The sequence below is a fragment of the Mobula birostris genome, chromosome 15, assembly GCF_030028105.1.
Source record: "Mobula birostris isolate sMobBir1 chromosome 15, sMobBir1.hap1, whole genome shotgun sequence".
In the NCBI taxonomy this organism is placed as follows: domain Eukaryota; kingdom Metazoa; phylum Chordata; class Chondrichthyes; order Myliobatiformes; family Myliobatidae; genus Mobula; species Mobula birostris.
In genome coordinates, this window is record NC_092384.1 from 24,276,022 (window position 1) to 24,299,924 (window position 23,903).

The following is a 23,903-nucleotide window of genomic DNA, read 5'->3' on the forward strand; positions in this document are numbered from 1 at the left end:
TCACCAATAACCAGGTGACTGACGTTCCCCCTCTCACTGCCTGTTACAATTCCCAGTCCGAGCACCTTCTTCCAAATTTTCTTTTTTGTTACAAGCAACAAGGACAGTTGAGGAAGGTACCAAAACTGATACCATAATCCCTGTCTCAGTCTCACTGGTGAAGAGCTCACTCACAACAGTATACCCATTGAATTGGCAAACTGGCTCTGATCAAGGATCACACCTAAACTATTCTCTCTTTCTCCTTAACTCTGATGACCAAATTCTTTCATCTAACAAGTTAATTTCTGAATTTCAGTTTCCTTCATTCTTTTAACCACCTTCCCGATAATTTCACGAGGGAGATTTCCATAGCAGCTGAGAACCAACGTGCCTTTTGTAAAAAAAATATACCTTTTATATTCTTTGACCAACAGAAAGCAATTGCCAAAACATAATCTTTTAATAATTTCATTATTAGACAGTAAGACAATAAGAGATTGGAGCAGAATTTGGCCATTCAGTCAATGCAACCTGCTCCAATCATGGCTGACTTATTAACTCTCTCAACTCCATTATCCTGCCCTCCCCATAATTATTTTACTCCCTTAATAATCAGGAACCTATCAACCTCCACTTTAAATAGTGCAAACCCAAAGACTTGGCCTTCACAACCATCTATAGCAATGTATTCCACATTCACCACCCTCTGCCCAAAGAAATTCCTCCTCATCTCTGTCTAAAGGGATGTCCTTCTATTCTGAGGCTGTGCCATCTGCTCTCATATTGCTGGAGTAGATTATTTTTGATAGACTCAGTGGCCACTTTATTAGATACACCTGCTCGTTACCGCAAATATCTAATCAGCCAATCATGTGGCAGCAACTCAATGCTCAAAAGCAAGTAGACATGGTCAAGAGGTTCAGTTGTTGTTCAGACCAAATATCAGAATGGGGAAGAAGTGACTTTGACTGTGGAATGATTGCTGGTGCCAGACAGGGTGGTTTGAGTATCTTTGAAACTGCTGATCTCCTGGGATTTTCATGCACAACAGTCTAGAGTTTACAGAGAATGGTGTGAAAAACATAAATCACAGTGATGGGTGGTTCTGTGGGCAAAAACACCTTGTTAATGAGAGGTCAGAGGAGAATGGCCAGACTGTTTCAAGCTGATGGGAAAGTGACAGTAACTCAAATAACCAGCTGTTACTACAGTGGTGTGCAGAAGAGCACAACATGGCAAACCGTGAAGTGGATGGGCTACAACAACGGAAGATCATGAACATACACTCAGTAGCCATTTTATTAGGTACACGAGGTACCTAATGAAGTGGCCATGCGGGTAGGTATAATAGATACTTGCACAGAGTGAAACAAAACTAGATTACATACTAGTGAAGTTGCTGCCTCACAAGCTCTGTGATGGGATTTAACTCTGCCTGTCTGTGTGGATTTTGTACTTTCTCCATGTGTGACCCCCTGATGCTCTGGTTACCTGTCACATCCCAAGGTGCGGATCGGTGGGTTAATTAGCCACTGGGTGAGTGGTACAACCTGGGGCGTGGGGGTGGGGGTGGGGGAGGTTAGTAAAGGAGAATGGAGATTAGTGTAAGTGGACAATCAGTGAAGACTCAGAGGGTGGAAGAGTCTGTTTCTATTTTGAATGGCAAAGGCAACGCATCTTGCACCACCCTCCGTTCTGTTTTTGGAAGGCACACTAGGAATGGGTTAACAGTGAGCTGAAGGAACCCTACCACTTAGGCAGAGTGAACCTCCTCTAACGAGAAGAAGAAACGATGCCTCACAACATTACGCTTCAGCTTCAGCTTGAAATAATGCAGCACCGCCGACCACAGACAGACAGCAGCGGCTCAGTACACTTTACAATGCAAATCTGATCAAATACAGATCTTCACACTCTCGAAAGGGAACAACTTTAAAATCTGAACAACAGAAAAATTCAGGTGTTACCTAAGTCAGGGAAACACAGTATCTTTTGTTCAGAGTCCAGTAGAAGGAAATGCATTCCTGTGGTAATAAAATCCATGTCTCTTCATTGTGTTTTAAAAACAAAACTCATTTTGCAGCTCTGGGACTTTCTTTGGAAACACGCTGTGCAACTGTTTGATACAATTGTTCATTTTACCCCGATGCTAATATTGACTCTTCAGGAAATTGCTTACCAAGTATTCAACAGTCAATACTTTTTCAGGTGGGAAAGAAAAGGTAAGAAGGTGAGGGGGAGGGGTGAGAGATAGAGTGGGGGGGGGGAGAGAGGAAGGGGAGAGAAGGGGAGGGGGAGGGGAGAGATAGAGAGAGAGGAAGAGAGGGTGGAAAGGGGGAGGGAGGGGAGTGGGAAGGTAGGGGAAAGAGAAGAGGGGAGGGGAGAGAGGGATGAGAGAGGAAGGAGAGAGAGGAGGGGAGAGGGGGAGAGAGAGAGAGAGAGAGAGAGAGAGGGAAGAGGGGGAGTGGGAGAGATTCAGTTGCTAGGTTTAACACTGTTTCTCGTCTCTGCTCTCCTGGTTTTGACCATCACGTTCTCTACGAAGTGCATTGGAGAGCAATAAAGACACCTGAGTTTTGTAATCAAAGCTGTTTGAATTGTTTATGTTCAGAGGCAGTTACATTTACAAGACTTAAGCCATGCAAAGCAGCAAGGTGCTACTATAAAAGAAATCCTTTTGTGCATTTTAAGGAGATTTGCTTATGTAATGCCCTGGTTCACACCTTTACTGTTATGCTGAATGTATTTCATTTAGTAATTCTGTAAGAGCAGTCTGTTCTGCTTTCAGCCTGTTTGGATTATTGTTGAAGATAAGGGATGATGAGGAATGTGGGCCATCCAATTAGGATGCCAGAACTGGGGGGAGGTGTTTTTGGTGAGGAACATTGAGGTTGGTCTTGGGGGCTTTTGGTTGGTGGGAGATGAAGAGAGGGGGGAAGACACTGGGGAGAACCGGTCGTAGGATTCGACCTGGTGGGAGACCCGTTTGTTTGAGATGGATTGCAAGTGACGTTCGGAAGGTGGTGTGTGCTTTCACACTGACCGAGGACACAGCAAGTGTGAGAGGGAAGTTCAAGGACATTTGACTGTTTAATTAAAATGGGTCCTTTTTTGTTTTCTTTGCTAACCCTGAAGTTAAGATTCATAAATATAATTCCTTTAATCGTATGCCGTGTACTGTCTGATAACTCATGGCACGATTAGTGTAACAGAGTGGCAAATTGCGCAGTATCCGCACAAACCGGGCTTTGGGGTGGGAGAGCCGTCTCGATCTCACGAGTTTAGTAGGACTGGAGAATGTTTTCCCTCGACTTACACAGAAGGAAACCGGGGGTTTCACTTAAAAACGGCAGTTCATGTTCGACAGGCTGCCAGTTCAACAGCTTTGGGTCATTTTGATGAGGCAGTGACTGTTTACAGGAGGCAAGTCATGCGCATGAATGGCAAGGTGCAGCCCCCATCGATGGGAAGAGTGTTCGGCCTGTTTTATCAAGAGAAGTGTGTGGGGGGGCGGTGTTGGTGGGGGTTAGTCTATCAGCAGCCAGACTCAGGAAAGGGGGTGGGGGGGTAGGTGCTCTAGTCTATCAGTAGCCAGACACAGAGAACGTTGGGGGGGGGGGTTGTGGGGGGTAGGTGCTCTAGTCTATTGGTAGCCAGACTCAGAGAACGGTGGGGGGGGGGGGGGTTGGTGGGTTGTGGGAGGTAGGTATTCTCGTCTATCAGTAGCCAGACTCAGGAAAGGGGGTGGGGGGGTAGGTGCTCTAGTCTATCAGTAGCCAGACACAGAGAACGTTGGGGGGGGGGGAGTTGTGGGGGGTAGGTGCTCTAGTCTATTGGTAGCCAGACTCAGAGAACGGTGGGGGGGTGGTGGGTTGTGGGAGGTAGGTATTCTCGTCTATCAGTAGCCAGACACAGAGAACGTTGGGGGGGGGAGTTGTGGGGGGTAGGTGCTCTAGTCTATCGATAGCCAGACTCAGAGAATGGTGGGGGGCGGGGTTGGTGGGTTGTGGGAGGTAGGTATTCTCGTCTATCAGTAGCCAGACTCAGGAAAGGGGGTGGGGGGGTAGGTGCTCTAGTCTATCAGTAGCCAGACACAGAGAACGTTGGGGGGGGGGGGGTTGTGGGGGGTAGGTGCTCTAGTCTATCGGTAGCCAGGCAGAGAAGGAGGGGGTGGTTGGGAGAGGTAGATGTTCTCGTCTATCATTAGCCAGACTCAGGTGGAAATGTACTGTACATCATCCTGCATAGATTTTTAATCAGGAGGTGTGCTCCTCAGATACCCAAAGTATTCACAATAACAGACACAGCAGGGCACTGGTGTAATTGGACGTAACATTTGAAGAATTGCCCAGAATTAATTTGACCTACAGGATCCGTGTCAAGTCTAGGGAAGATGCCCATCAAAATACTGCTCCGAATATCTGCCACAAGTTCCAATTCTGCACGATTAGCCAGAGATGTCTACGCCTTACCCCACAGTGGGAGATGTTCATTTGCCATACCCACATCAGCATTTTGTCCTCACACCATGACCTCTGCACCTAAGGTTAACCAGTGCCTCCCACTTACCGCTGCAGCTTCCTGCTGGATGGCTTGGCTGGCAAACCTTGCCACGTGATTTATTACTGGCGAGAAGTTGGTGGGTCCGTAAAATCGAATGTGTGGCAGACAGGCTGTATATGCCTGGACGATCCCTTCTACACCTTTGGCAAGGAAATACCACGAGGTTAGATAGCAGCATATACATTTCAGTCCTGTGCTTGAACCAGATTGTTTATTAACACTTTATTTTTAATTATTTAGAGATAAAACATGGTATCAGGCTCTTCCAGCCCAACAGGTCCACAACACTCAATTACACTCATGTGACCTATTAACCCGTACATCTTTGGAACATGGGCGGAAACTGGAGCACCCAAAAGAAACCTATGTGGTCACAGGGAGAATGTACAAACTTCTTACAGACAGCAGCAGAACTGAACCCTGGTGCTGTAACAGCAGTACACTAACCTCTACGCTACCGTCCATTCAAGAAGCATTACTTGTAACTTGGGACAATTACATAAAGGGATTTATATTAGGCCCATTTTATGATCTTAACATAAATCCCTTTACACACTTCCCTCAAGCTAAAAATGTTTAAAGGCACCTCAAGCAACACACATAAAAGTTGCTGGTGAACGCAGCAGGCCAGGCAGCATCTCTAGGAAGAGGTACAGTCGACATTTTGGGCTGAGACCCTTCGTCAGAATTCCAGCATCTGCAGATTTCCTTGTGTTTGTGTTTTTAAAGGCACTTCAGTTGCTTTACACTTGGAAAAAAGATCCAGCGAAGTCAAGTTCAAATCCCACCTCGGCAGGCTGAGAATTTGAAATCAGTTGATACAATTCTGGGAATTAGAGGCTGGGAATGAGAGGGGCCATTTAGTTCTAGTGTTTCACTCATGGTAATTGAGGAAGCAAACCTGTTGCTTTGCATTTGCTGGTTGACAGAGTATACGTGGCTACAAGTCACATACACGCTGGGTTGACAAGCATGTCACCCGGGATTTGGAACAAAGCAATAGCAATGTTTTGTGAGAATGAAAACTCAGGCAAGGAAGCTCAGCCTCACTGATCCAATGTAACAAACATATTCCAAACTGTCAGCTCAAAAACACAAGAGATTCTGCAGGTGTTGGAAATCCAGTTTGTAAGGTGTATACATGTTTGAGCTGACAGAATAAAACACGCAACGTGCTGCAGGAATTCAGCAGGTTAGGCAGCAGTTATACGGAGGAATAAAGAGCCAATGTTTGGGCTGAGACCCTTCATCGGCTCCTCCAGAATTTTGTATGTTTTATACTGACGGCTCACTAACAAAGAGGATCAACATTTTAACAGAATTTTGGATTTTCTAGGAATTTGGATTAACGTCTAAATTTAAATGTATGGTGAAGATCTGAAATGGGGTGGTGAGGAATTTAATTCACTATTTACACTTAATCTGGGTGTAATTCACAATCTACATTTAAAATGGGTCCATTTTGGAGGATGCTAATTTGCTCATATTACAGCCTCCGTGTGCTGATGAAATAAATGCACCAAAGGGAGCCAGATTACTTCTCACATTTCCTAAAGTTGGTTCCAAACAGGCCAAAGGCTAAAATCCAGCAGAAGGTAATAACAGTCTGTTGATGGACAAGAATCACTGAGTTTGAACTAAAAGATAAGCACATCTCATGGAATCAGCTCCTGGACACTGAAGGATACACGGCAGAAGCTTTTATTGGCCAGGGCAGTTGAGAGGACAAAGGTTCAGGTTTGTCCAGTTCCTCCTACGCTTTGGATCCCTGCTCCATTCCCCAAGAGGAGGGTTGGTTACAAGTGCTTTCAGATTGCCCCCGCCGCCCCACTTTCCCCTCTGAGAGCAACAACGGACATCTCCTCTCTGTAGCAGTTCAGCAGAGCTGTGTTCCCTTGGGTCGATGCATCAGGTTAAAAGGGACGAATCAAATTCTTTTCTGATGCAAGCAAAGAAGAGGGTGAAAGATGAATGTGGAATGTATAGCCATGATCCTGTAAATTGCCAGAGCAGATTTGAAGGACTGATTGGCTGAACCCTGATTCACAGGTCACACCAAACACTTCCTCAGATCTGCTCATATTAAATGCAACTTGGATGACTTTAGCTCAGAATGTTTTAGAACGAGTACAAAGGTAAATGCCATCTTTATTTCTAGTTTAGAGTTATAGTAAGGAAAATAATCCTCAAAGAGACCTGGAAACAGGAAGGGAAGGAAGAATTAAATAAAAAGCTGCTTCTGTAAAAATCCTTTTTGGAAGCCTGGTGTTTGACTAAGTAGACAATGTCCTCCCAGGATTCTGTCAATGCCACACTGCAGATGAACACTAGAGTCATACGGGACAAAAATAGTCTCTCCAGCGTAACTCATCCAGGCTGACTCCATTTACCCAAACCGAAACCTCTCCTTTTCCATGTACTTATCCAGATGTCTTTTGAATGCTCTTAGTATGTCAGTCTCAACCACTACTTGTTGGTGCCTCTTTACAAATACACCCTTTGCATGAAGAAGATGCTGCTGACGACCCTTTTAAATCACTTGCCTCTGATCTTAAAACTAATGTTCTCCTGTTTTTAGCAAACTGTCCCTGGGGGAAAACACTAACTTCTTTCACCCTATGGATGCCCCTCATGACCTTATTTACTTTTCTCAGGTCACCTCACCATCTCCTATCGTATATTCCAGGGAACAAAGTCCTAGTCTTAGCAACCTCTCTTTGTAACACGAATGGCTTGAGAAACAGAGCCAAAGACCCTCCATCTAGGATAAGTTCTTCAGATGTTGACTGGAGTGCCAAATATTTCTACATTTTTTAAATTTCAGATTTCTAGCATCTGCAATTTTTTTTTGATTTTCATGAGAAAGATCAGGTCTGAGTTAGCTGGATAAAGAGGGCACTCGGTTTGGGTGGAAACTCTATGCTGGTGAACAAATGCAATGTGCCAGATCAGGACTAATAAATTGCTGTCTTATACATCCAGTCAAAACAATGACCATTAACACACATTGTTCAAAATCACGACATGCACAATTTAAAACTAGCTGCAAAAGATTTCAGCAGGAATTATATGAACAATTCTTGAAAATGAAAGCAGATTCCCTGGTTGATTATATTATTTTATGTATATATATTATATATATATATATATATAAATGCACTCGCCACAGACAAAGATCTCTTTGTAAATCAAAACCGAATGCTCCCAGGCATCATTTTAACAGAGCAATGAAGTCAGCGAGCAATATTAGCAGTAACTAGCACACTTGGGGGATTTAAGCAGGCAGTATCCTCACCACAGTCACTGCTGCTGACTAGAACTGGTAAAGGAAACACAATTAGCAGTAAAGAACACAAGGTAGAAGGGGAGAGATGAGAGACTTGAGAGAGTCACGGCATGAGGGGGCTGATGAATAGGAAGATACTAACCTGAACAGAAAGGATTTGTAGGATTGAAGTTAATGGCAAATTCATGGGACACCTGAGAACAGAAAAATAATGGAAAAAATTAGGCTGTGCCATTTTGATGGCATTTTGAAAACTAATAATATGTGCGAACGGCAAATTTGATTTTTTTTTATAGCTAGAAAGGGTGTGACAGTGCAGGGAACGATTGGCAACATGTTCTACGTGCCCCTGGTGGGCCACCCGCTTAAAAACTGCTAAAGATTGGATCCACTGTAATCCTGAGTGATATTCCCATCGTCAATTATGCTGAGAAAGGGCTTCCAACTTAAAGCATTAATGCTTCTCTCTCTGCAGATGCTGCCTGATCTGCTGGGCATCTCCAGCATTTTATAGCTTTATCGATGATGGACACTGTTTTCAAAGTTCAAAATAAACTTATTATCAAAGTATGCATGTGTTACCATATACAACTGAGATTCATTTTCTTGTGGGCATTCACGGTAGAACAAAGAATCACAGAAAAACTACACACAAATAAAGACTAATGAACAACCGATGTGCAAAAAAATACAAAAGGTGTAAATATAAATAATAGATAAATAATGCTGAGTTAACAATTCCTTTAAAGTTTTCAGTACCAAATCTCTCTTTCTTGTCGTTGTTGAAAAGGGTTCAACACAAACATCCATTTCCATTATTTTCACATCTCATCTACCAGCTTCAGGAAAGTTGTAGCTTTCACTGCTTTATGATGTTACATTGCATTCTTCCTCAGTGGAAGATTCCATATAACTGGGTACAGATAATCAATCATGCCTTACTGGTGGCTTTTCAAAGAAGAAAGATGTTACACAGACAGTATGTTTACTTAACAGGAATACAACAAAGCTAAGGAAAAATGTGTGGTGAAGAACAATTTGTATTAGGATGATGATATGTCCCAACGAGAACCCCACTTTATTATTCTCTTTCAGAATGCTAATCAGTCATTGCTGCATGCTTGCGCAATAGTTGATTTGTGAATACCATGGGTGGCAACTCAAAACCACAAACCTTATGCTTCACTGCAGTCTTCTTCTTAAACAGATTGAGGAAAATGCGGTCCAGCCTGACGCCAGTCGGAAGTGAGATTAGGTCCAAGTTTAAGATCAGGACTCAACACAAAAGATTCTGCAGGAACTCAGCGGCTAAGGTGGGAAATGAACAGTCAACATTTTGGGTCGAGACCCTCCATTTCTCTCCCTAGAATCTGCCTGACCCCTCCAGCATCTTGTGTGCTGTTCCAGGTTCCAGATTCTCTAGTTTCTTGTGTCTCTATTAAGGCTTGCTTGCCATGATGTAACAAAGATAAGGTGGATATTTGAGGAGGATGCTGCACCGTGTCCTTCTTGATTGATGGAGTCAAAGGCTTTCAAGGTCAAATCGATGTCTACAGTGGTCGATGCTGCTCCAAGTATTTCTCTCCAAATAGGCAACGCAGTGGGGATCCTATCTGTGAATGGGTAGAATCCATGCTGTGATTCTTGGAGCAGCCCCTTGGCCTCTGGGAGACAGTGTTTGGGGAAGACTTTCCCTGTGGCAAACAGCAAAGAGGCCCCACTGTAGAAAACATAATTGTATTTGTCCCCTTTCTTGACAAATAGCATGCAAGTATTGAGCTAGCGATCGTGATTGAAGTTCAATTCCCACTACTGTCTGTAATGAGTTTGTACTTTCTCCCTGTGACCACGAGGGTTTCCACCTGGTGCCACTGTTACCCCCTCCCACATTCCAAAGACAGAAAGGCTAGTAAGTTACGGGCATGTGATTTTGGCGTCGGAAACATGGCGACACTTGCAGGCTGTCCCAATCACATCCTCAGACTGTGTTGGTCATTGACGCAAACAACTCCTTTCACTCTATGTTTCGATGTCTGTCATCAAGAAGGATAATCTTTAATTTTAAATAAAGATGGTCACAATTATGGCATCTGTGAGGTGTCAGACATCAGAGATAAGATTGTGAATTAAATTTATTACCACCTCATTTGAGATTGGAAGGATAAAACATCAATAAGAGAAAACATGACATCTTCAAGCCTGTGGATGAGCATTGTTTAGAAATCTGTGGCAAGCTTGGAAGCCCAAAACTACCTCCTTTATCTTTGAATAATTTAAAGGACACGGACTAGTTTAAAATTGACAGTTTACACTGCTGGAGACAAAAAGCACAGGGGAAACAGCTCCATGGTGCATTATAGTTCTTTAGCCGTGTGTAACTGGAAGGATGGGAACAGAATAAAATTGCTGTCTTGTTGAATTGGTCACAGTAGAACATTTTGTACATAACATGGGTCTGCGAACCTTTCAGTTCATACAGAGAACACATAGAAATCTTTTACTTTTATGGCAAATAACATGATGTAAAACTGACAGAAAGGGTGAGACTGTGCCCAAACAACACAACTTACAGAAAACTGTTCTTTAAATATGACATAGAAAGCAGGCCATTTGACCCTTTGATCCAGTTTTGCCATTCAACACGATCACGTCTGATTCCCCTCTTCTGAATATCATATTTCTGCAGCTTTGATGCCCTCTGTTTCTCAGAAGCTTTGTACTTTTTCTTAAATAGAAAAGGTGACTTGCTCTCCTCCACAAACAGGAGAAGATCTGCAGATGCTGGAAGGTTCTGGCCTGAAATGTTGACTGCCCTCTTTTCCTAGATGCTGTCTGGCCTGCTGAGGTCCTCTAGCATTTTGTGTGCGTTGCTCTCCACCACTCCCTCTGGTAGGGAATTCCATCCTCTCTGTGTAGAAGTGTCTCCTCATCTCAACCAGATAGGTTTCTCTTCCACATTTTGAGCCTGAGACTCGTTAATCTAGTCTCCTACATCAAGAAAACACTACCACCCTACGCCTACTCTCTCAAGCCTCATTGTACAGTACATTTCTGTGTATTCTCTTCTTATTCTTGGAAACTCTACTGAAGAACTATGAAGAGTGACTCAATCTCTCCTCATTCAGCAATCAGTCTGATGAACCTCTCCTTTATGGCAAGTACAAGACATCTTCTTCTTGATAACAAGATTACAAGTGCAAGCAATACTCCAGATGTGGTTTGCCTGAGATCCTTTATAATTCTAGTAACAGTCTAGCTCTTGTACACAAAACCTCTTGTGAGGAAGGCTAACCAGCATTTGCTATCTGAACTCTGTTTTACCTGCACATTTGTTTTCAGTGGCTGGTGTGCAAGGCCACCCTGGTCCATTCACCAACCAGCATTCCTCAATAGGTCACCCTTTATGGAAAACTGTCCCTTTTGTATTTCTCGCCAAAGTGCCCAATTTCACATTCATCCATGTTACAGTTCATTTACCACATAGTCACCCAATCAATGAACTTGTACAAGCTACCTTGAGACCAATGCCTCTTGCTCAATATCCCAACCAGTCTTGTTCAAAGTCTGTCCTGAGCCTTATGGACTCATCAGGCCGGTGCTTGAGGCTAACCCCCAGCATTTTGCCGGTACCCATTTTCAGCTGGGTAGACTGGAGCAGTGTGTGGTTAAGTGCCTTGCTCAAGGACACAACATGCTGCCTCGGCTGGGGCTTGAACTCACGACCTTCAGATTGCTAGTCCAACGCCTTAACCACTTGGCCACGTGCCACACACAACCGGTTTTGTGGCACCAGCAAAACTTAGAAACATTACATATAGTTCCTGCATCCAAAATGGATGTGTAGTTTGTTAATGTCTTTTTATGCTTTGTTTGTCAAATTAGTACACAAGTTATAGTATCATTTCAAACCTAAATGGTTCAAAAAAGATCTTGGAGAGCTAAATTTTGGAATCAGAAATGAGAAAGGCCACCAGTGGGAATATTACCTCACTGTAGGAGCTGTCTTGGAAATGTAGCTTTGACCCCTCTTCTGCTACGTACTCCGTAAAAGCTTTGGTTTTAGTTTAACTGATGAGCAAATTGAATTGTGGTCACTAAGCACACAAAACCTCATAATGGATCTTGATGGCAAATCTGCAATATCTATGAAGATATCTTTGATGAAACTTACAGTCAGAGAGCAGTCGCAAAGGTAAGAGTTCCACAACAGAGCCCAGGAATTTGGGTAAGACTAGTGCAAATCAGTGCCAGAATGTGTCAGAAGGCACCCACTGCACTTGACAGGTACAATGTGTTTTAATTGCCAGAAAGAGATATTTAATTAATATCACCATGCATGAATAAAGCAATTGAAACTATACAATCATAGTGGTGCAATTTTGTTATGGATGGGGAATATTCCCAGTGAGAAGCCAAGAGGAAGGAGCTTGCTCACACAACACCAAGCCTGATGGAGAACTGGGCTAATGTAAAATTTACTGCATTAGCGAGTGGTTTTGATTTTGTTGGTCTCCCCTCTCACTGTGCGACACCTCCCTGCCCCTTTATTAGGGAGAGTGTGAGCCTCAGGTATATTGAGTTGTTAGATAAACGATCAGTTTTTGCGGCACACCAGATCATGGTCTCTCTTAGGGGTTTTGCTTGGCAGGTGGTGGGGGCTGGTGCTTTTTGCTGAAATAAGTGGGGGAGGGGGAGGGTCATCGCTTTGCTGCTTGTGTGTGGGGTGGGGGGGGGTGAAGGGGGCTTTGGGGTTCCAGTAATTTTATTGTCACTCATTCTTTGGGGTACTCTTCTGTTTTCATTGACGTTAGCGGAGCAAAAATTTCAGGATTTTATATTGTATAATTCTCTGATACTAAATGGAACTAGAAAACTTCAAACCAAAAATACGGCGAAATGATCAATGCAATCATGTGAGCATTGATTACCCATACATAAAGATAGACATCTGAGCTAGTTCAGCCAAGTGCCGTTGACATAGTAAACCTGAAATGATATTCAGGCAGATTATGGGAGATTTTCGGAAATCCCCACCAATTGCCCAACATTGAAGGGCAAAGACTGACTCAGAAAGTCGAAGTTAGCCTAAAAATAGGTGATCAGTACAGATGTTTTAAAGTCAGGCTTAAATGTACCAGTGGGAAAGTATATAGAAATGTTCCAAAACACCAGCAGACATGGTATAGGTCAGAATGCCACATCCAGCTGCAAAATAATGCACTGTAAGCCTTGGTGTGTCCCAGATTTTATTTAGAGGTACAACGTGGGACAGGACCTTCCAGCCCAACGAGTAACACAGCCCAGCAACCCACCGATTTAACAATAGCCTAATCACAAGGCAGTTTAGAATGACCAATTAACCTCCTAACTGATACGTCTTTGGAATGTGGGAGGTAACCAGAGCACCTGGAGGAAGCATACGCATTTATGGGGAAGACGTTCAAAACTCCTTACAGACAATATTGGAACTGAACTCTGAACTCTAACGTTCCGAGCTGTAATGGTGTCGTGCTAACCACTGCACTACCAAGCTGTCTGGTAACTCCTACGAATGAAAGTTAGGTTAAAGAGCATCACCTGCTGGTTGTCATTACAAGGCAGCCCATCTCTGTATAAATGTATCTCGTCCCTGTGCACCATCAGTGTGTTGCACTCTTCTCCTCTGTAACTCATCCCAACAAAGCCACAAGTGAGGAGCTGATTGCCGCCATCATCTTTGCATGCTTTAGGATCCTCCACAGCCATCTATGGGTTCACCACCTTCTGGAATAAGAAATTCCTCCTCACCTGTTCTAAAGGGAAGTACCTATATTGAGGCTGTGCCTTCTGGTCCTAGATTCCCCCACTGTAGGAAGCACCTTCTCCACGTCCATTCCGTGAGTTCCTCCATCATTATTCTAAACTCCAGCGAATACAAGCCCAAAGCTATCAAACACACCTCATATATTATCCTGGGATCATCTCAAGAACCTACTCTGGGCCCTCTCCAATGCCAACACATCTGTTCTTAGATAAAGGGGCCCAAAGCTGCCACAATACTCCAAGTGCAGTCCAACCAGGGCATTATAAGGCCTCAGAATTACAGCTTTGCTTTTACCAAACCAAATATCTTGTTACATCTCATAAACTTCTTGTACGTCTCCCTCCCTCTCTTTGCACTTCAAGCTCTCCTACCAAACATCCCCATCTCCACCATGGCCCACCTCTCCTTCTTCTGCAATGTCTCTAATGAGAGTGCAATTCTCTTGCAAGAAGGGCAGGCTGCTGCTTTGCAAAGAATAGTTAACATTTGAAGAGATTACCACAGCCACTTTGCAGTTAATGAACTACCTTTCCTGCTTTAATACCAGGACAACAGGCACATTCACAAAGAACATCCACCAAACTCCTACTAATCTCAGGCCTTTCATTCAATCTTACTAGGGCCCCAGTTAGCCAGATTAATACTTCCTGAGCAGCACAATTAGTGTACAGATTTCTTTCCTGCTGAAACACATCTCTAACTAATTAACAAGGACATTTGCATCTGGCAGATAAACATTCACAATCTGTACCGTGACACAAAGATCTGCCTGTTCTGCAAGCCACCATCTGTGGAAATTGAAGTGTTGGGAAAAAAGATGGATGAGGACACAATTTGCTTGAAAACTGATGGCTTCTCTCAATTTCTTTTTGCACTTAACCTTCTCACTCAGTTTCTCAATTTGCCATAGTCTTAAAATAACTTCAAATCAGTCTCAGAGAGATCGTCGTTACAATCATTCTAAAACCAAGGGCAAAATGAAGAGAGGCTGCAACAAATATGATTTCAGATTCAATAATTCACCTTAACAAAGTAAAACAGAACATCTAAATGTGTTAAAAGTAGGAATTACTCATTGAGAGATACATCCTGTCACAGAACTCCAGTGAAAGTGTGGGACTCTCTCTGCCAAAATAACTGTGAATTTTGGCTCAACCAATATCTAAGGAGGAACTGTGGGCAGGGAAACTGAGTACATCGAGTTAGGAAACTTATCAGCCCTGAAGTAGCAATGGTGGAACTGACTTGAAGTCACATCTACACCTATGATACTACAAACTGTATTTCGGTCCACGGAAAGTCACCCTCAGTGACAGTGGACAACTCATTCAGGGAAAATTGGATTGATTTCTCTCAGCGAGTGGGATTTTGGGAAACAATATAAAGTTTCCTTGAGGTACAAATGCATAGATAGTACGATTCCACCAAGCAAACTTTAAATCCAGGGCTCCAACATTGAATGATCACAGATGATGTGAACAATAAAAGATTAATTCACGTGTTAGAATGAACAGAGGAAATCCTCTGAGATACTTCTGTTTCACATTTGGTCACAAGTGTATACTGAAAAACGCACCCCTTCTGAGGAGAGGTTTGGAATTCCTGGATGTGGCATCACCCATTTTCTGTACCTCCTGTTTCATCCACTATCTCCCTCAACTACCTTCAATATTTTGCCCCAAACACCAACCCTTCCAAATGTGACAGGTCAAGCACCCTCCCATTGCCCCATTCACAAATGCCTCAGATTGTGTAGGAATCTACTATACCCCCAGATGTGACACATGAGCGACTTACCCCTACAATTGTCAAATAGAGTTTCAGGGCACAGAAACAAGTCATTCACCACACTGAGGCTATGCCAGTCAATCCCCATATTCCCATCAACTGTCCCAGGTTTTACCATTCACAGTGGCCAATCAGCCTATGGACCTGCACATCTTTGGGATGTGGGAGGAAATTGGAAAAATCCCAAGAGAACGTGGAATTCCACAAAGACTGTCGCTGCTAGACAGAGCTCAAACACCATCTAGAAATTCACCAATGACACCAATATTGTTGGCAAAATCTCAGACAGTGACGAGGAGAATTACAGGAGTGAGACAGTTCAGCTGGTCGACGGGCGTCACAACAACAATCCTGTGTTCAACGTCACTAAGAGCTAGGAGTTGATTATGGATTTCAGGATGGGTAAGTTCAGAGAACACACACCAGTCCTCACTCAGTGATGGAAAAGACGAGCAGCTTCACGCAGCTTGACGTCAACATCTCTGAGGATCGATCCTGGGCCCCACACATTGAAGAATGCTATATTTTATTATAAGTTTAGGGAGGATTGGTATGCCACCAAAGACTCTTGCATATATGGTAGAGAGCATTCTGACTGGTTGTGTCATGGCTGTGGAGGTGCTAATGAGCAGAATTGTAGTCAGCCAGGTCCATCACAGACACAATACAACGCGCCCCCCCCCACCCCAACAAGGACACCTTCAAATGGCGGAGCCTCAAAAAGGCAGCACCCATCACCAAGCTTACCATCTGGGCCATGCTACCATTGTGGCTACAGGGACCTGAAGACCCACACTCACTATCTTAGGAACAGCTTCTTCCCCTCCATCATGAGATTCCTCGCTATCCCTCTTTTGCACTGTTTATTTTTTGCCCTGCATTGTGCTGCTGCCGTAGAACAACATAAGGTTTTACAACGATAATAAATCTGATTCCCGCTGTACCCACCAATCCCCTTTCTCCAAACTTAAATATCCTCACCGTGCAGATAATTTAAGTGTTGTGCGCACAGATCAATAATGTCAATAACTGGATATGCTTTCACAAGCTTACTGCTTTTCTCAAGATATCCTTGTTTGAACAAAAGGTCAGTGACATTGTTGTCTCTGTACTGTCAGACAGAAAAATAGGGATCTTGTTCCCTTCACCCAGTGACCGTGTGAATACTTTGCTCCATTTCTTGATTAACTATAATCGGCAGGGTTTAGCATCACTAAGAAATCAAACCAAGTTATGGACAAATAAGAAAGGCCACAAGCCTATTACATTGACTTGTTTTAAGTCAGACAGCAATGTCCCAGTCAAATACTCATTCAGCAATCAGATTCCTTGTTAAGGGGAGACAACAGCAACCTTGTAAATGATATTATATGCAACTTTATAAATAATACGGTGCATCGGCCTTCATCAATCGTGGGATTGAGTTTAGGAGCTGAGAGGTAATGTTGCAGCTATGTAGGTCCCTTTGTAGTGTGTTATACTCATCAGGATTCACCGCAGAGCTTATAAGTCATCATAGTTGCTCGCATGTTTGCAGACACCATTTGGTGGTACTGCTGTTACTTTCGGTCATCCAGACCTCTTTGTTTTCTTCATTGACCCGTTTCTTAGACCTCTTACTTCCTTAGAAGTTTGCACAGGCTTGGCAAGTCAGCTAAAACTTTGACAAACTTCTATAGAATCATGGCGGAGGGTATCCTGATCCTCACGGCAAAGTATGGAAAAAACAATGGCCAGGAATGGATACAAAAAGGAGTGGATACAACACAGTCCATCACAGGCAAAGCCCTCCCCATCATTGATCACATCTACAAGGAGCGCTGCCAAAAGAAAGCACCAACCATCATCGAGGACTCCCACCAGGTTCAGGAACAGTTATTACCCTACAAACATCAGTCTACTGAACCAGCATGGATAACCTTGTTCACCTCAGTGCTGAACCAACTCCACAACCTATCAACTCACTTTCAGGGACCCTACGACCTGTGTTCTCAATATTATTTATATACTTTTAAAATTTATTATTTGCATGACTCATCTTCTTTTGCAGATTAGGTGTTTGTCAGTTTTTGTTTTGTATAATTTTTCATTAACTCTATTGTATTTCTTTATTTTCCTGTAAATATTTACAAGAAAATGAACCTCAAGGTAGTACATGGTGATATATACGTACTTTGATTACAAATTTACTTTGAACTTCTGAACTTCGAATGTAACATTACAACTTCCTGTCCTGTCGAAGACAAACCTTTTGCTCCCCTGGCCATTCTCCATGCCCCATTGCTTACAACATGGTCAGCCACTAGCTCTGTCTTCAATTGTGATGAATGTCGCCAACCTGAAACATTAACTCCATTTCTCTCTCCGAGGCTGCTGCATGGCTTGACTAACAATTTCACGGTTCTCTGCTTTTATGATGCTCATTTAAAATTAAAAGCTCTCAGCAGGTCTGGATAAACACTCTCACAGCTACTTATTAAGGGGTGGCAGAACAAATGCAAACTATTGTAAATAAGGGTTAATACCATATTTTAAAAGGCTTTACCTTCCAGTCAGGAGGTAGCTGTGCACCAAAACCTAAGGCTGGAAACATCTTGTCTCTGCAGGGTGATAAAAGGGAAGATGGATGAGTAAAGCATACAACAGATTGTTTTTGCAATAAAATGAAGATTGCTGATAATTCTTTCCAATTCCAATTACTTGAGAAGAGCAATAGCTGCACATGTGACATTTTAAATGTCAGTATGTTTCACCACTCCTGTGTCATTGACTTGAATTATGGGATTCAGATAGATTCTCATCACAAGATTTATAATAGTACAAAGAAGAAAGATATACATTGTCTCCTTGATGTGTATTGAAAAATTTCTCAAACAATCCATAAAACAAGACCAAATATTTAGAATGCACTGAGGAGAAAATACATACACGACACGCAAATGATGCAATATTGCCCATACACACATTTTATTCAGACTTCTTTTAAAAGAAACACACAAAGGATTCTGCAAATGCTGGAAATCTTGAGCAATAGTTATAAACAGTCAGGACTTGGAGCTGAGAATTTTCCTCCAAGGATGCCGTCTGACCTGCTGAGTTCCTCCAGAATTTAGTGTGTGTTACACTATGGAAAGGATGTAGAGGGAAGTGCTCCAAACAACATTAACAGTAAACAGTTTTTAATTCAAGTGGTGGTTATTTATAAGTCACAGAAAAGCATTCTTGTTTGTAACTGACTTACGTGAAGGGCAAAGGCTTCAGAGCAATGCCTTGCTGATTTGGAACACGACCTGTGCTTAACTAACCGATATTAGTTAACTAACTAACTGCTGTCTGTGGTAGCCCTGAGTCAGGAGGAGGTTAATCCACGTCCCACCACAGCGCTGAGTGCGTAATTCAGCCTAGCATTCGTATGTTAGGCTGAGGCAATGTTACATTGCATGAGGAATTATCACCTCAAGAAAGACGTTGAACTGGTGCATCGATGGCCTGCCCCCACCCACACTCAGGAGTGGGAACGATTGTACAATGTTCATTTCCATTTGTAAATACCCAGCAAATGACGCAGTCTGCTGAATGTCTGAACGCAGAGAGACCCAGACAACATTCAGACATGGGCTGAGGAGAGGCACATAACATCTGAGCCACACAAATGGCAGGCGATCACCATCTCCAACCACCGAGGGCCTAAATTCAAAGTTCAAAGTAAATTTATTATTGAAGTACATATATGCCACCATACACAATCTTGAGATTCATTTTCTTGTGGACTTACTCAATCCATCCATAATAGAATAATAACCAAAATAGAATCAATGAAAGACCACAGCAACTTGAGTGTTCAACTGGTATGCAAAAAACAACAAACTGTGCAAATACAAAATGAAAGAAATAATAATAATAATAATAATAAATAAGCAATAAATATTGAGAGCATGAGGTGAAGAGTCATTGAAAATGAGTCTATGGGTTGCAGGAACATTTCAATGATGGGACAAATGAAGTTGAGTGAAGGTATCCCCTTTGGTTCAGAGGTAATAGCTGTTCCTGAACCTGGTGGTGTGAGCCCTGAGGCTCCTGTATCACCATCCTACTGACAGTAATGAGAAGTCAGCATGTCCTGGGTGATGGGGGTCCCTGAAGATGGAAACTGCTTTCCTGTGGCAATGCCTCATGTAGATGTGCTCAGTGGTGGGGTGGGTCTTATCCGTGATGGATTGGGCTGTATCCACTACTTTTTGTTCAAGGGCATTACCAGCTCCTCATAACACTTCACCAGGGTGGATATAAGTGCTGCTGGATGATAGTCATTGAGGCAGGTTGCTATGTTCCTCTTGGGCACCAGTATGATTGAAGCCCGTTTGAAGCAGATGGGCACCTCAGACTGCCGAATGAAAGGTTAAAGATCTCAGTGAACAGTCCAGCCAATTGATCAGCACAGGTCTTTAGTACTTGGCCAGGTACCCTGACTGGACCGAATGCTTAATGTGGGTTCACCCTCCACAAAGCTGCTCACACATCAGCCTCAGGGACTGAAATCACAGGATCATCCAGGGCTGTGGCAGTTCCTGAACGTTCCTCCATGTTTCTATGGTGAAAGCGTGCATAGAAGGCTTTGAGCTTATCTGGAGGCTAAGCCCCATTGTCACCTACGTCACTTGCTGACAACACAAACAGCTACGTCAGGATGCTGTCCATCGACTATAGCTCAGCACTTAATGCCATCGTTCCCACAATCCTGATTGAGAAGTTGCAGAACCTGGGCCTCTGTACCTTCCTCTGCAATTGGATCCTCGACTTCCTAACCGGAAGACCACAAACTGTGCGGATTGGTGATAACACCTCTTCCTCGCTGACGATCAACACTGGCGCACCTCAGGGTTGTGTGCTTAGCCCACTGCTCTACTCTCTATATACACATGGCTGTGTGGCTAGGCATAGATCAAATACCATCTGTAAATTTGCTGACAATGCAACCATTGTTGGTAGAATCTCAGATGGTGATGAGAGGGCGTACAGGAGTGAGATATGCCAACTAGCAGAGTGGTGCCGCAGCAACAACCTGGCACTCAGTGTCAGTAAAATGAAAGAGCTGATTGTGGACTTCAGGAAGAGTAAGACGAAGGAAAACTTACCAATCCTCATAGAGAGATCAGAAGTGGAGAGAGTGAGCAGCTTCAAGTTCCTGGGTGTCAAGATCTCTGAGGATCTAACCTGGTCCCAACATATTGATATAGTTATAAAGAAGGCATGATATCGGCTATATTTTATTAGGAGTTTGAAGAGATTTGGCATGTCAACAAGTTCACTCAAAAACTTCTATACAGTATTTGTACCGTGGAGAGCATTCTGACAGGCTGCATCACTGTCTGGTATGGAGGGGCTACTGCACAGGACCGAAAGAAGCTGCAGAGGGTTGTAAATCTAGTCAGCTCCATCTTGGGTACTAGCCTACAAAGTACCAGGACATCATCGGGGCAGGTGTCTCAGAAAGGCAGCGTCCGTTATTAAGGACCTCCAGCACCCAGGGCATGCCCTTTTCTCACTGTTACCATCAGGTAGGAGGTACAGAAGCCTGAAGGCACACACTCAGTGATTCAGGAACAGCTTGTTCCCCTCTGCCATCCGATTCCTAAATGGACATTGAAGCTTCGTCACTACCTCACTTTTATTAATACACCGTATTTCTGTTTTTGCACATTTTTTGAAAAATCTATTCAAAAGACATAATTGATTTACTTGTTTATTTATTATTCTGTTTTACTTTATTTTTTTTCTCTCTCTCTGCTAGATTATGTATTGCATTGAACTGCTGCTGCTAAGTTAACAAATTTCACCTCACACGCCGGTGATAATAAACCGGATTCTGATTGAACTTTATAAAAGGTGACAGTAGTCAAACCCTGTCACAGCTGTCGAGCATCCTTTGTTGATTCAGATTTAGACCGGAATTGCCACTTCACCCGTGAGATGGCTTTCTGGAGATCATACCTGGACCTCTTGCAACTTTCTTGGTCACCAGATCTGAATGCCTCTGATCTGACTCAGCAGATTGTGGTTCAGATGTTCACCCAGGGCTTCTGGTTGGGAAAGACTCGGAATGATTTTGTGGGGACACACTTGTCTACAACTGTTTTAATAAAGTCCGTTACAACCATGGCGTATTCATTCAGATCCCCAGATGAATGTTTGAACACAGCCCGGTCCACCGATTTGAAGAAAACCTGTAACTGCTCCTCTGCCTCCCCCAACCATCTCTTTGTTGTCCTAATCTCTGGAACTTTGCTCTTCAGTCTCTGCCTGTATGCAGGTAGGAGAAAGACAGCCAAGTGACCAGATTTACCGAAATGCGGTCTGGGCATAGAATGCTGGGCACAGAATGCTGGGCACTCCTTATCTTAGTATAAAAGTGGTGTAGTGTGATGGGACCTCTGGTTCCATAGACAATAGACAACAGACAGGAGTAGGCCATTCGGCCCTTTGAGCCAGCACCGCCATTCACTGTGATCATGGCTGATCATCCACAATCGGTATCCAGTTCCTGTCTTATCCCCATAACCTTTGATTCTGCTATCTTTAAGAGCTCTATCCATCTCTTTCTTGAAAGCATCCAGAGACTTGGCCTCCACAGCCCTCTGGGGCAGAGCATTCCATATATCCACCACTCTCTGGGTGAAAAAGTTTTTCCTCAACTCCGTTCTAAATGACCTACCCCTAATTCTTAAACTGTGGCCTCTGGTTCTGGACTCACCCATCAGCGGGAACATGCTTCCTGCCTCCAGCGTGTCCAATCCCTTAATAATTTTATATGTTTCAATAAGATCCCCTCTCAGCCTTCTAAATTCCAGAGTATACAAGCCCAGTCACTCCAATCTTTCAACATATGACAGTCCCGCCATCCCGGGAATTAACCTCGTGAACCTATGCTGCACTCCCTTAATAACAAAAATGTCCTTCCTCAAATTTGGAGACCAAAACTGCACACAGTACTCCAGGTGTGGTCTCACCAGGGCCCTGTACAGCTGCAGAAGGACCTCTTTGCTCTTATACTCAATTCCTCTTGTTATGAAGGCCAGCATGCCATTAGCTTTTTTCACTGCCTGCTGTATTTGCATGCTCGCTTTCAGTGACTGATGTACAAGAACACCTAGATCTTGTTGTGCTTCCCCTTTTCCTAACTTGACTCCACTTAGATAATAATCTGCCTTCCTGTTCTTACCATCAAAGTGGATAACCTCACATTTATCCACATCAAACTGCATCTGCCATGCATCTGCCCACTCACCTATCCTGTCCAAGTCACCCTGTATTCTCATAACATCCTCCTCACATTTCACACTGCCACCCAGCTTTGTGTCATCGGCAAATTTGCGAATGTTACTTTTAGTTCCCTCATCTAAATCATTAATATATATTGTAAACAGCTGCGGTCCCAGCACTGAACCCTGCGGTACCCCACTGGTCACCGCCTGCCATTCCGAAAGGGACCCATTAATTGCTACTCTTTGTTTTCTGTCAGCCAGCCAATTTTCAATCTATGTCAGTACTCTGCCCTAATTTTGCCCACTAATCTCCTGTGTGGGACTTTATCATAGCCTTTCTGAAAGTCCAGGTACACTACATCCACTGGTTCTCCCTTGTCCAATTTCATAGTTACATCCTCAAAAAATTCCAGAAGACTAGTCAAGCACGACTTCCTCTTCGTAAATCCATGCTGACTCAGACCGATCCTGTTACTGCTATCCAGGTGTGTCGTAATTTCATCTTTTATAATTGACTCCAGCATCTTTCCCACCACCGACATCACGCTAACTGGTCTATAATTCCCTGTTTTCTCTCTTCCTCACTTCTTGAAGCGAGGGACAACATTAGCCACCCTCCAATCCTCAAGAACTGATCTTGAATCTATAGAACATTGGAAAATGATTACCAATGCGTCCATGATTTCTAAAGCCACCTCCTTAAGTACCCTGGGATGCAGACCATCAGGTCCTGGGGACTTACCAGCCTTCAGACCCAACAGTCTATCCAACACCACTTCCTGCCTAATATAAATTTCCTTCAGTTCATCCATTACCCTAGGTCCTTTGGCCACTATTATATCTGGGAGATTGTTTGTGTCTTCCCTAGTGAAGACAGATCCAAAGTACCTGTTCAACTCATCTGCCATTTCCTTGTTCCCCATAATAAATTCACCCATTTCTGTCTTCAAGGGCCCAATTTTGGTCTTAACTACTTTTTTTCCTTTTCACATACCTAAAGAAGCTTTTACTATCCTCCTTTATATTCTTGGCTAGTTTACCCTTGTACCTCATTTTTTCTCCATGTATTGCCTTTTTAGTTATCTTCTGGTGCTCTTTAAAAGTTTGCCAACCCTCTGGCTTCCCACTCGTCTTTGCTGTTATACTTCTTCTCTTTTATTTTTATACTGTCCATTACTTCCTTTGTCAGCCACGGCCTCCCCTTACTCCCCTTAGGATC

The 23,903-nt window shown here is 43.4% G+C and overlaps 1 protein-coding gene across 4 annotated transcripts in view; it reads right to left on the reverse strand.

Moving 5' to 3' along the window:
• Window positions 1-23,903, reverse strand: part of cpne2 (copine II) — a 275,831-nt gene that overhangs the window by 53,923 nt on the left and 198,005 nt on the right. For 3 of the 4 annotated variants that reach the window (XM_072279463.1, XM_072279461.1, XM_072279462.1), the window contains 3 exons: window positions 17,968-18,022; window positions 7,974-8,025; window positions 4,552-4,685 (listed from right to left, as the gene is read on the reverse strand). In XM_072279463.1, the coding sequence (XP_072135564.1) occupies window positions 4,552-4,685; window positions 7,974-8,025; window positions 17,968-18,022 (241 nt within the window). The remainder of the gene's footprint in view (window positions 1-4,551; window positions 4,686-7,973; window positions 8,026-17,967; window positions 18,023-23,903) is intronic. The other variant, XM_072279464.1, reaches the window with a different exon arrangement.